This window comes from Ranitomeya variabilis, chromosome 3, assembly GCF_051348905.1.
Source record: "Ranitomeya variabilis isolate aRanVar5 chromosome 3, aRanVar5.hap1, whole genome shotgun sequence".
NCBI classification, from domain to species: Eukaryota; Metazoa; Chordata; class Amphibia; order Anura; family Dendrobatidae; genus Ranitomeya; species Ranitomeya variabilis.
Window position 1 is genome coordinate 165,803,896 of NC_135234.1, and position 12,541 is coordinate 165,816,436.

A 12,541-nucleotide genomic window follows, 5' to 3' on the forward strand; every position below is an offset into this window, starting at 1 on the left:
ACGAATCCGGTGACTGATGCCGCCGGATCCGTTTTTTTCTCATAGACTTGTATTAGCGACGGATTGCGATGGATGGCCTCACGTTTCATCCGTCGTTTGCCGGGTCCATTGAAAATTGTTTGTCCGGCGGCCGGATACAACGGACAAAGTATCGTTTTTTGTGTACGTCAGATTTGTCGCCTTCCATCGTTTGCTTGAATGGAATCCTATGGGCGCTGGTTCCGTCAAATGACAGAATCCAGTGATGGATTTCATTTTTTTTTAACTGAGCATGCTCCGATTTATTTAGCCAGATCCGCTAGTCAGATCCTTCGAAAAAACAACCTGGATTAAAGCATCCGCCAACTCCTGGACCGTCTGTGGTGCAACGTGACAGTGGTGGATGGTGCGAGACATGTCCCATATGTGTTCAATTGGATTCAGGTCTGGGGAACGGGCCGGCCAGTCCATAGCTTCAATGCCTTCATCTTGCAGGAACTGATGACACACTCCAGCCACATTAGGTCTGTCATTGTCCTGCATTAGGAATAACCCAGGGCCAACCGCACCAACATATGATCTCACAAGGGGTCTGAGGATCTCATCTTGGTACCTAATGGCAGTCAGGCTACCTCTGGCGAGCACATGGAGGGCTGTGCGGCCCTCCAAAGAAATGTCACCCCACACCATTACTGACCCACTGCTGAAGGATGTTGCAGGCAGCAGATCGCTCTCCACTGTGTCTCCAGACTGTCACATGTGCTCAGTGTGAACCTGCTTTCATCTGTGAAGAGCACAGGGCACCAATGGCGAATTTGCTAATAATGGTGTTCTGTGGCAAATGCCAAGCATCCTGCACGGTGTTGGGCTGAGAGCACAACCCGATCTGTGGACTTTGGGCACTCAGACTATCCTCATGGAGTCATTTTCTAATCATTTGTGCAGACACATGCACATTTGTGGCCTGCTGGAGGTCATTCTGCAGAGCTCTGGCAGTGCTCCTCCTGTTCCTCCTTGCACAAAGGCTGAGGTAGCAGTCCTGCTGCTAGGTTGTTACCCTCCTATGGCCCCCCTCCACATCTGGTGTACTGGCCTGTCTCCTGGTAGGGCCTCCAGCCTCTGGACCCTACGCTGACAGACACAGCAAACCTTCTTGCCACAGCTTGCAATGGTGCGCTATCCTGGATGAGCTGCACTACTTGAGCCACTTGTGTGGGCTGTAGAGTCCGTCTCTTGCTACCACGAGTGTGAAAGCACAACCAACATTCAAAAGTGAACAAAACATCAGCCAAAAAGCATTGGTACTGAGATGTGGTCTGTGGTCCCCACCTGCAGAACCATTCCTTTATTGAGTGTGTCTTGATAATTGCCAATAAGATCCATCTGTTGTGTATTCCATTTGCACATCAGCATGTGAAATTGATTGTCAAACAGTGCTGTGCTTCCTAAGTGGACAGTTTGATTTTACAGAAGTTTGATTTACTTGGAGTTATGTTCTGTTGTTTAAGTGTTCCCTTTATTTTTTGAGCAGTGTATATAAAAAGTTCAAATCACCCCCCTTTCGCTCCATTTAAAATAAAACTATAAAAAAACAAACATACACATATTTGGTATCGCCGCATTCATAATCACCCGATCTATCAATAAAAAAAGGATTAACCTGATCGCTAAACGGCGTAGTGAGAAAAAAAGTCAAAATGCCAGAATTACTTATTTTTGGCCGCGGCGGCCCATTGTATTAAAATGCAATAACGGGCGATCAAAAGATTCTATCTCCACCAAAATGGTATCCTTCAAAACATCAGCTCAGCGTGCAAAAAATAAGCCCTCAACCAGCCACAGATCACAAAAAATGGAGACGCTACGGGTATTGGAAGATGGTGCAATTTTTTTTTTCAACAAAGTTTGGAATTTTTTTCACCACTTACATAGAAAAGAACCTAGACATGTTTGGTGTCTATGAACTCGTAATGACCTGGAGAATCATAATGTCAAGCAAAAAACAAGTGTGGGATTGCACTCTTTTTACAATTTCACCGCACTAGGAATTTTTTTACCCGTTTTCTAGTACACAACATAGTAAAACCAATGGTGTCATTCAAAAGTGCAACTCGTCACGCAAAAACAAGCCCTCACAAGGCCATATTGACGGAAAAATAAAAAAGTTATGGCTCTGGGAAGAAGGGGGGCAAAAAATGAAACCGCAAAACTAAAATACCTCAGGGGGTTAAGGGGTTAACCTATATTCTACACAGCCTGGAGTTGTGTTTTAAGTCATTCTCCTGTTGAAAAACAAACATCCAACTAAGGACCAATGGGATGCAATGTTATGACACAACAAAATACTGTGGTAGCCATGCTGGTCAAGTGTGCCTTCAATTCTGTATAAATCAACACATTGTCACCAACAAAGCACCCCTAGAATGCCACACTCCTTCCTTCCATACATCTTTTCTGCATCCTCCGACATTAATGACCAAATTGATAGCAGCCAACATGGGTAAGTGCGGGTATTTTTGCACACTGCGCTCATATTCAACCCTGAATAAATCGAGATATTTCTATTTTTTCATCATTTGCATATCATTAACATGTCTATCAATCCTGTGATTTCCATAATTCCATGACTTTTCCTTCTTGTGTGTTAGAATTTTAATGATGAGGGATGTATCAAGAACAACTGATTTCTCAAACTCCGCATCTACATTCCTAGAGGTACAAGATGACCCCAGTTGTCCAGACAGTAGTGGGTCCAAGAGGTGCATACATTAGACATTTATGAGATATCATGCCAATATTGAAATACCCCTTTAGGAAACTAGTTCCATTTATCCTAGATGTAAACCCTTTTGAATGTTATGCAGCGCCCCAGAGTCCTGGTCGTTGCAGTACTGTGGCTCCGCCACTAAGGGGAGCTATGGTACGTCTGATGGCACCGAAGGAGTTCATCTGATCAGGTATCACAGACACCAATACATTTCACAGTCGGGCCTCCGGGGGGAGCTAAGGGTTCTATTCACTAGGCCACTCCCCACCATAGTGGGTAAACTGGGGGTCAGGCAGGAAGTTAGATCAGAAAGCTGACTGGGTTGGAACCAGGCAACACCTTGTGGCAGAGGGTGTTGTAGGGGAAGATACAGTAGGGTCTCTGTCAGGGGTGGGATCCTGACAGAGGCTTGGCAACTTGAACGAACGTAACGGGACCGCGCCTGCTCCGGGTAGCGGCGGTGCCCAAGGAAGGATTAGAAGCGAGATAGATTGTGCTGAGTGAGAAACGAGATCACGCAAAGGAGAAATACCAGTAGGAGTCGTGCTGTAAGACCGAAGCAACATCCTACTGAGGCGCACTACCGGTGGCCGGAACGCCGAGGGAGTATCATAACATTCAGCTTCAAGCAATACTCCAAACAGCGGCAGGACAGTCAGTTTAAGGCGGGCTGTCTAACCTAAATCACCTATGCAGTCTTGGGGGGCAACTTGTGGAGAGGGGCGACTCTAGGGTCCCGGAAGAGCTCCGAGCCTACCCGTCAAACGGGTGCCGTCCCAACCAGAACATCAGGGAGGGACGGAGGATTAGCAGAACATCATCTAATCGAGTTGTGAGGGAACTTAAGAAACAGACACAACAGTTGTGGGGGACTTTCCGTAAGCACAGCAGGGAAGGACCACAACACATAGCGCTAGAAGGAAGGCACCGATTTCCACCTGTGAAGAGAACTCTGGAGGTGCCATTGGACCGGCTGGACTTGCGCAGCCTGGTGAACCGTGTTCCGGACTGAGGACCCAGAGATCTTCAGTAAAGAGGTAAAGAGACTGCAACCTGGTGTCCTCGTTATTTACTGCACTGCACCACTACAGCCTTACCACCATCTATCCCCATCTCCACATCATACCTATCACTGTACGCCCCTCGGCAGGGTCACGGACCGGGGCCTAGCCACCGTGACAACCCCAGAGCAGAGACCCAGAGGCCCGGTACCGGGTACCCCTCGGCCCTGCGGCAGTGGGGGCGCTACAACTTGGCGTCACGAACAGGATCTACTTAAGCCTGAAGAATCAGGTCATGTGTGCCTTGGAACTGTGATTTACTGTACTTTATTGAGAGACTGTGTGCTGCGCCATTTACCGCCAAAAATCCACCGCCATTGCAGCGCTGAGGAGAGCGCAGGAGAAAAGGAGGGGCGTGGAGTAGGCGTAGGCAAGCTGGAGAGCGCGAACAACAATGGCCGCCCAGTCTAAATATTTCTGTGTCCTGCGGACGTGTCCGTCAGCAGTCGAGACCCGCCTCCTGATTTTCTATGCTGGGCAGAAACCGAAGAAACGAAACTATGACTCAGATGAGGTGGAACTGGAGACCAGGACAGGCCTGCAGAAAAGAATGGCCCCACATCGACCCCCGTCACCAGTGGATTATTCTGATATGCCCCCGCTGGAAGAGTTGGACCCTTGGGAGCTGCCGATGGGGCACCCCGTGCCTGAATGGTCTCCAGCTCGTACGCCTTCCGCAGGAGAGGAGAGCGGCGCCGGAGGAGCTACCGTGGGTGAAGGTACCCAATGCCGCGACTCCCGGGGAGGCCACCTCACCTCTGCACACGACCCAGCCCCTGCTGCGACCAGTAGTGCCCCGATGTCCCCGCCGTCTGGTACCAATGCACCGGGGGGGCATGACCTCGGGCCCTTCCCCTGGGGGGAATATCGGAACCACCTGATCGCAGAATTCCAGCGAGAGGTGGAGCTGGAGGCGCGAGGTGAACTGCTGGAGGGCTCCCTGCCGAAGTGGGGCGTTGTGGTTGTGTACCTGCCCCAGACGGGAAAGGGCTTCGTGCAGGAGATCGGGACAGCCCTGAGAGTCCGCATTACCCGAGAAGTGGAGCCCTGCCTGTGTGGAGACGGCGCCAAGTCCTCCCTGAAGCCGGGGGATGTGGTCACCTACCGCCGGTACCTAAAGGGGAGCGGCTGGTGGGCCCGGGATATGCAGCGCTGCACCGCCGTTCTGGCGGTATCCCGCACCGAGGGGGAGGAGCTCGCCGCTGAAGCTGCTGCTGCCGCCGCTGCTGCTGCCAGCATTATCCATCGGCCCACACAGACCCTCATTGCAGCGCACGACCTGGTCGTGCAGAAGACCCGAGCCCACGGGGTGCACCTGGCCGCGGGAGTGAACCTGGAGTCCGACCCGCCTGGACCACAGAGGGCCACCTGCCAGGTGAAGCCTCGGTGGGGGCTACCGAAAGATGAGTAGGATATTACTACTTCTGCACATGTAAATAGTTCCTTAACTGTTTGTTTGTTTCCTGATTTTTGCTGCTGAACCCGTCCAGGGTTAACTATTAAAGGGATCCTTCTGTTGACCCGGGATCCCTATTGTTTGTTTTTGTTTGTTTTTCCAAAGTTTTTGCACAAGTTTCTAGTTGAAAAGAACTGCTGAAATCATGAACAGTGCATGATCCGAACTTCTTGTACATAGTTTGCACCTTATTAAAGGCGCTCCCTACTGGTTTTACTTAAAGAAGGACTCTTTGTGAAGATACCACACTGGAACCTTTGCTGAGTATGGACTGGTAGCTTGAGAAGACACGCTACCTCATAGAGACTTGGTCCTCTCTTAAAGGGGATGTTCATTTGTTGCACGTAAATGGTGATATTGCTTTAAGACAGATGGCAATAATGTTTGATGAAAGAAAGTGATGATAATGTTTATATGAGTAAGTTATATGTATTTAACTAGTTAATTGTGAAGAAATGTTGATGATGTTCTCCGAAAGAAAGTGAAAGATAGAAGAAGGATGCAGTGGGCCCGTAGGGGTAGACGTGGTGTCCAGCATGCATGATAGTGAGAAAGATAGTGAGAAGGCTTAATGTTTAATAGAAAATGTTTTTGATAACGTTGATAGATAATTAGGATAGAAGGTAAACCCTGAGTCCTCCTAGGAGTCATGTAGAGATGGCTCAGTGCTCTTAACTGAAAGTAATGTTATGTTCTATACTGTGTATAGTGGTGGAAAAGGCAGTAGGCCCGGGCTGAACGGGGCGGTCCTGCATAGAAAGGAGAGGCAGTAGGTCTGGTGCCGTTAGGACAGGCGGTCCTGCAGATTTAAAGAAGGAGAATGGAAAAGTTAAATTACCTTATAATGTGATTATAGGAAGGTCTTTAGTGGATTTAGAGTGTATGTCCTTAAAGGCAATGTTAAATTATTGTTCAACAATTTTGCACTTAGTACAATACCCGGTTGGGTAAGAAAAGTTATTTATAGCACATTGCTATGATATTTAACCACGTTTGTAACGTTCAAGTGTCCTTACCTCCCATAAAGGGAAGCCTGTTTAAATATGCTTATTGTTATTACACTCAACAAAACTGTATGTCTTTTTGCTAACTTGTATTGTTGTTTTCTTCCCAGTCCCGGAGTACTGTGTTTAACCAGGGGGGAGTGCAGCGCCCCAGAGTCCTGGTCGTTGCAGTACTGTGGCTCCGCCACTAAGGGTAGCTATGGTACGTCTGATGGCACCAAAGGAGTTCATCTGATCAGGTATCACAGACACCAATACATTTCACAGTCGGGCCTCCGGGGGGAGCTAAAGGTTCTATTCACTAGGCCACTCCCCACCATAGTGGGTAAACTGGGGGTCAGGCAGGAAGTTAGATCAGAAAGCTGACTGGGTTGGAACCAGGCAACACCTTGTGGCAGAGGGTGTTGTAGGGGAAGATACAGTAGGGTCTCTGTCAGGGGTGGGATCCTGACAGAGGCTTGGCAACTTGAACGAACGTAACGGGACCGCGCCTGCTCCGGGTAGCGGCAGTGCCCAAGGAAGGATTAGAAGCGAGATAGATTGTGCTGAGTGAGAAACGAGATCACGCAAAGGAGAAATACCAGTAGGAGTCGTGCTGTAAGACCGAAGCAACATCCTACTGAGGCGCACTACCGGTGTCCGGAACGCCGAGGTAGTATCATAACATTCAGCTTCAAGCAATACTCCAAACAGCGGCAGGACAGTCAGTTTAAGGCGGGCTGTCTTACCTAAATCACCTATGCAGTCTTGGGGGGCAACTTGTGGAGAACGGGTGCCGTCCCAACCAGAACATCAGGGAGGGACAGAGGATTAGCAGAACATCATCTAATCGAGTTGTGAGGGAACTTAAGAAACAGACACAACAGTTGTGGGGGACTTTCCGTAAGCACAGCAGGGAAGGACCACAACACATAGCGCTAGAAGGAAGGCACCGATTTCCACCTGTGAAGAGAACTCTGGAGGTGCCATTGGACCGGCCGGACTTGCGCAGCCTGGTGAACCGTGTTCTGGACTGAGGACCCAGAGATCTTCAGTAAAGAGGTAAAGAGACTGCAACCTGGTGTCCTCGTTATTTACTGCACTGCACCACTACAGCCTTACCACCATCTATCCCCATCTCCACATCATACCTATCACTGTACGCCCCTCGGCAGGGTCACGGACCGGGGCCTAGCCACCATGACAACCCCAGAGCAGAGACCCAGAGGCCCGGTACCGGGTACCCCTCGGCCCTGCGGCAGTGGGGGCGCTACAGTTACATGATAAAAATTGAAATAAAGAATAATCCACACAAGGCTGAAAGATTAAGTCCTAGATCAAATCACATTTTGTCCTTCCTATTAGTGTTTGTATGATGTTTTTTGTTTTTTTCTCGTTTTACAGGACTGAAGACCATGATCTGCTACATCTGTTTTCTCGTCAAAAATGGGATCTAAACAGATTGTATATTGCAGTATATTTTTTTTACTATATTGACCAAGGATAGACATATTATCTCAAGGACACTTTTGCAAAATGTATCTTGACTGAACAACTGTATATTAACTCTTGTTGAAACATTGTAAAGTAACATAAGCTTGTAGCATCTATAGTCTGCAATAATGAGCCATTTTACTAACACAGCTCTATATTTCAATGTCTTGTCACTTTTAGAGATAGTAGAATTTATCCACCCTTACTAATGGTGTCATCCCATCAGACTTATATATTTACAATCTGGATATCTGTATGCAAATCTGGCATCGCATGTCCTCCAAGGTCTCAAGATCGCCATTAGTTCATTAATAAATTTACGTGCCTCCAGGTCATTAATAATCTTTTTTGAACAGTCTTTAAGAAGCTTATCAATTTTCTCCTGGGTGGAATTAGGAAATTTTTCTGCTGTTAAGTAAGGCAACAGATCTTTACATAATAGAATAACGTTCTGTTTCTCCGTAATATTGGCACAAGATGAAAGCGTTGGTGGGCAATCAGAGGATAGGCAGCTGAAAATATCAGTTTCTTCATTGTTCTTTTCATACATTGATTTTTCTGCAATTAAAAAAGAAGGTTGAGATGTTGAATATAAAAACATCAGTCACAAGCAAAAAGAGCAATTAAAACAAATCCATAATTTAAAGTATACTGTTATTAAAACTAATAAAGTTTCTGTTTTACTTTTAGAAGAAATATATCTTTCTTCCTCCCCCAAAAAATGTAAAGAGTATTTTAAAAATAAAAACAAGAAATTTGAATTACAATACTCCCTTTTTGTATTCGGCATCTGTAAAACATTTGGTCCAAAAATTATTTATTCTGTATGGTGAACATTGCAAAACTAAAATAAAAAATAATCTACAAACAAGCAAGCTCTCACACAACTCCTTCAACTGAGAAGTAAAAATGTTTGGGTCTCAGAAAGCAGCATCACAAACCAACTGTATTTTTATTAAAATAATTCGTTTTTTTTAAAAAGTAAGATTTAAAAATATACATGCAAATTTTGTACCACTGTTGCCATACTGACCAGTAGATTATGGTACTCAGGTCATTTTACTCACTATTTGACTTTACATTTAATTTTTTCAGTACATTATATGATAAAGTGATTGGGGTAATTCAAAACTTGTCCCACAAAAAACTCTTATTGCAGATATGAATACAGAAATTTGAAAAAGTTAAGGGTTTGAGAAAAAGAGTAGGAGAAAACAAAAGCACAAAAAATAAAATTGGTTAAGGTAGGTCAGCAGTGGGTTAATGTACTATAATTTTTTTAACTAAAGATACCCCAAAAATCTAGTTCCATCTAGCCAAGCCAGAATATGATTGAAATTAAATGAGTCAGATCTCCAGAACATGAACTCATTTCAACTATTCATCTAGGGAAGAGTCATCTTAACCCCTTTATGACCGGAGCTTTTTTCGATTTTGCGTTTTCGTTTTTCGCTCCCTTTCTTTCCAGAGCCATAACTTTTTTATCTTTCCATCAAAATACAGGGGGCTTATTTTTTGCGGGACGAGTTGTGTTTTTGAATGACACTATTGGTTTTACCATGTCGTGTACTCGAAAACGGGAAAAAAATTCCAAGTGTGGTGAAATTGCAAAAAAGTGCAATCTCACACTTGTTTTGTGTTTGTTTTTTTTGCTAGGTTCACTAATAAATATGATATGAATAAAAATACGGAATAAAAATACAGAGTTACTCACACTTAAGTTGAGTTTCAGGTTCTATTTGTATCTAAATGCTAAAACTGACCTGCCATTGTGATTCTCCAGGTCATTACGAGTTTATAGACTCCAAACATGTCTAGGTTCTTTTTTTTCTAAGTGGTGAAAAAAAATTCCAAAGTTTGCAAAAACAAATTTTGCTCAATTATCCGATACCCGTAGCTTCTCCATTTTTCATGATCTGGGGTCGGGTGAGGGCTTATTTTGCGCTCCGAGCTGACATTTTTAATGATACAATTTTTGTGCAGATATGTTCTTTTGATCACCCGTAATTGCATTTTAATGTAATGTGGTGGCGACCAAAAAAACGTAATTCTGACGTTTTAATTTTTTTCTCACTACGCCATTTAGCGATCAGGTTAATCCTTTTTTTATTAATAGATCGGGTGATTCTGAATGCAGGGATACCAAATATGTGTATGTTTGATTTTTTTTTAATTGTTCAAAACAGCTGACATGTCCCGGCTTTGATCCGGGCTCACCACCGGAGCCCACATCAAAACGTACTATCCTGTCCAATGGCAGTAAGGGGTTAAAAATAACATCATCTTTCCTGACAGAATCCTGCAATATCCCAGATTATTTGCCAACTTTTAGGGCTTGTTAAGAAAACCATATTATTGATCCGAGTGCAATCCGACATAACATCGGATCGCAACAGGACCAATGTTAGTCTATGGGGCCATGCACATGTCCAATTTTCTCCTCCAAAGAGCCTGTCAGAGGAAAAAATCAATGCATGCCCAGGTTTCATCCGATGATCTCAGTCGGCCATGCAAGTCGATGAGTGCATGGAATTCATTGAACTGAAACTGGATGACATCTAATTTCCACACACTGACAAAATGGAGATGATGGGAAAAATAGTTTTCTCCATCTTCTCATCCTAGAGAATCAGATCAGGCTATGATCACCCTCTGATCAAACTCTGATCAGAGATTGATCAGAGTGTATTTGGCATCATTGGCCCAGTTCTCTCAAATGAGAGAATTTAGGACTGTGTGCACCAGCCCTTAGTCTGAAACTTTTATTGCTGCTTCAATCTTGGGACTTCTTTAGAGTCCACATTTTTGACACAGATCAACTTGGTAATCTAGAATCTTGGAAGGCTATATATGATAGACTGCATAATCATTATGAGCTATATCAAAAGTGTCCCCTCAGTATCTTTATCACTTTGATCATCTCAAAGATGCCAGATGTAAAAAATGTTCTGCTCCCAGCAGAAGATACTGCCATAGAAAGGCTCAAATGCTTTTCACATCATCTGACACACTGATACACTTCAGAGTGCAAATTTCAGATGTCTCCTTACCCAACAAGTCCTTCAGAAGCCAGCCTGCCAACATCAGCATCATGTAATATGCCACCGGGGGTTACCAAACACAGCCATGTACAGTGGGTACAGAAAGTATTCAGACCCCTTTAAATTTTTCACTCTTTGCTTCATTGCAGCCATTAGGTAAATTCAAAAAAGTTATTTTTTTTCCTCATTAATGTACACTCTGCACCCCATCTTGACTGAAAAAAACAGAAATGTAGTATTTTTTGCATATTTATTAACCCCTTAACCCCTGGAGCTTTTTAAGTTTTGTGTTTTCGTTTTTCGCTCCCCTTCTTCCCAGAGCCATAACTTTTTTATTTTTCACCAATATGGCCATGTGAAGATAAACTCAGTAAAACAAAAGACGTGCGCACTGTTCAGCCTGGGCTTCCTGTTTCACCTCCCTTCGGCTTAGGAACGTTTCACTACCACTACGGACCAAGGGTGCTCATACAGAAAAAAAGCTAATCCACATGAATCCATAGAAGAAAAGAGAGAGCACTCACCGTCCGTGTGTTCAAGTCTGGTCTTTATTAAAGTGGCTTTACGATAAAAAACAGAGCATGGCAGGGAGATGCAGTGGAGGGACGACAGCTGTTTCGCGCTCCTGCGCTTCAACAGGTCCGATGGTGACTGCAGGTGGGTGATACCTTTACTTATACACTTCCGCTCTGGGAGTGCAAACCCAGCTGGAGTCATCACCACTAACCATACTCCTACTAATGGATAAAAACAATTAAAAACAACTTAAATAGAGCAACACTGAGATTGAATCCTTAGTGAATACAGAACACACCATAAATGATTATAAAAAGACAGACATGTCGGTTCTCTCATTGAGCCCCAAGGGACCCGTAGCATTAACCCTTAATATCCACCTTCCTTCACTTCTTAGCAATAGTCTATTGTGGTCTCCTCCCTGTTCTGGTAACTCGATTTTTTCTACTCCCGCAAATCGCATGCAAGTCGCGTCACCGTCATGAACAGAACGTATATGGTTAATGAGTCTTGGGACTCCTTTACCGGTACTAATAGATCTAAAGTGTTCCCTGAAACGGACAAATAAGGGGCGAATGGTTTTCCCTATGTAATAGAGACCACAAGGGCAAAACAATACGTATACCACATATGTGGCCCTGCAAGAAATGAAATCTTTCACTACTTTGCGTATGGGGCCAATTTGTAGAATTTTACCTGTAAGATGATATTTGCAGAAATTACAATGGCCACACTTTATATTGCCCTGTGGAATCCCCCTGGATAGCCAATTTTCGCGATTAGTTTTAACCCTATTGTGCACCAGAATATCTTTTAAGTTTGTGCCCCGATGACAGGCACAAATTTAAACCTTCAGCAACAAACTCTCTCTTACATTTTAAAAGTGCGCATCCCCATTACACCAAGACATCACTCCCTTATAGCCAGTTTCTCAGGGTCAAAAGAGTCAATAGCAGTCAGGAAGGTTTTACACGTCAGTCACGCGAATTATATAACAGATTTAGAGCCAGAGGTTATCCTCCCCCCCGTTTTAGACCAGGCTTTGGCGAGAACAGAAGGAGCTAATACTGGGGCAAACAGGGAAAGGAAACAGGACACTGCACCAGAAGCCAAATCTAGAAAACTTGTTTTCAGCTTTAAATATGGCCCTATGGACAAATGTATCAGAACGGCTATACGCAAGCACTGGCATATCCTAGAAAGTGATCCGGTAATAAATGATCCGGTAAATGCAGGTCCTCTGT

The 12,541-nt window shown here is 44.7% G+C and overlaps 1 protein-coding gene across 1 annotated transcript in view; it reads right to left on the reverse strand.

The window, feature by feature from the left end:
* Nucleotides 1-7,713: 7,713 nt before the first annotated feature.
* DIPK2B (divergent protein kinase domain 2B) overlaps nucleotides 7,714-12,541 on the reverse strand; it is a 120,517-nt gene continuing 115,689 nt past the window's right edge. Inside the window, exon 5 of the mRNA XM_077299480.1 lies at nucleotides 7,714-8,298. Within this exon, the coding sequence (XP_077155595.1) occupies nucleotides 7,955-8,298 (344 nt within the window). The 3' untranslated portion in view covers nucleotides 7,714-7,954. The remainder of the gene's footprint in view (nucleotides 8,299-12,541) is intronic.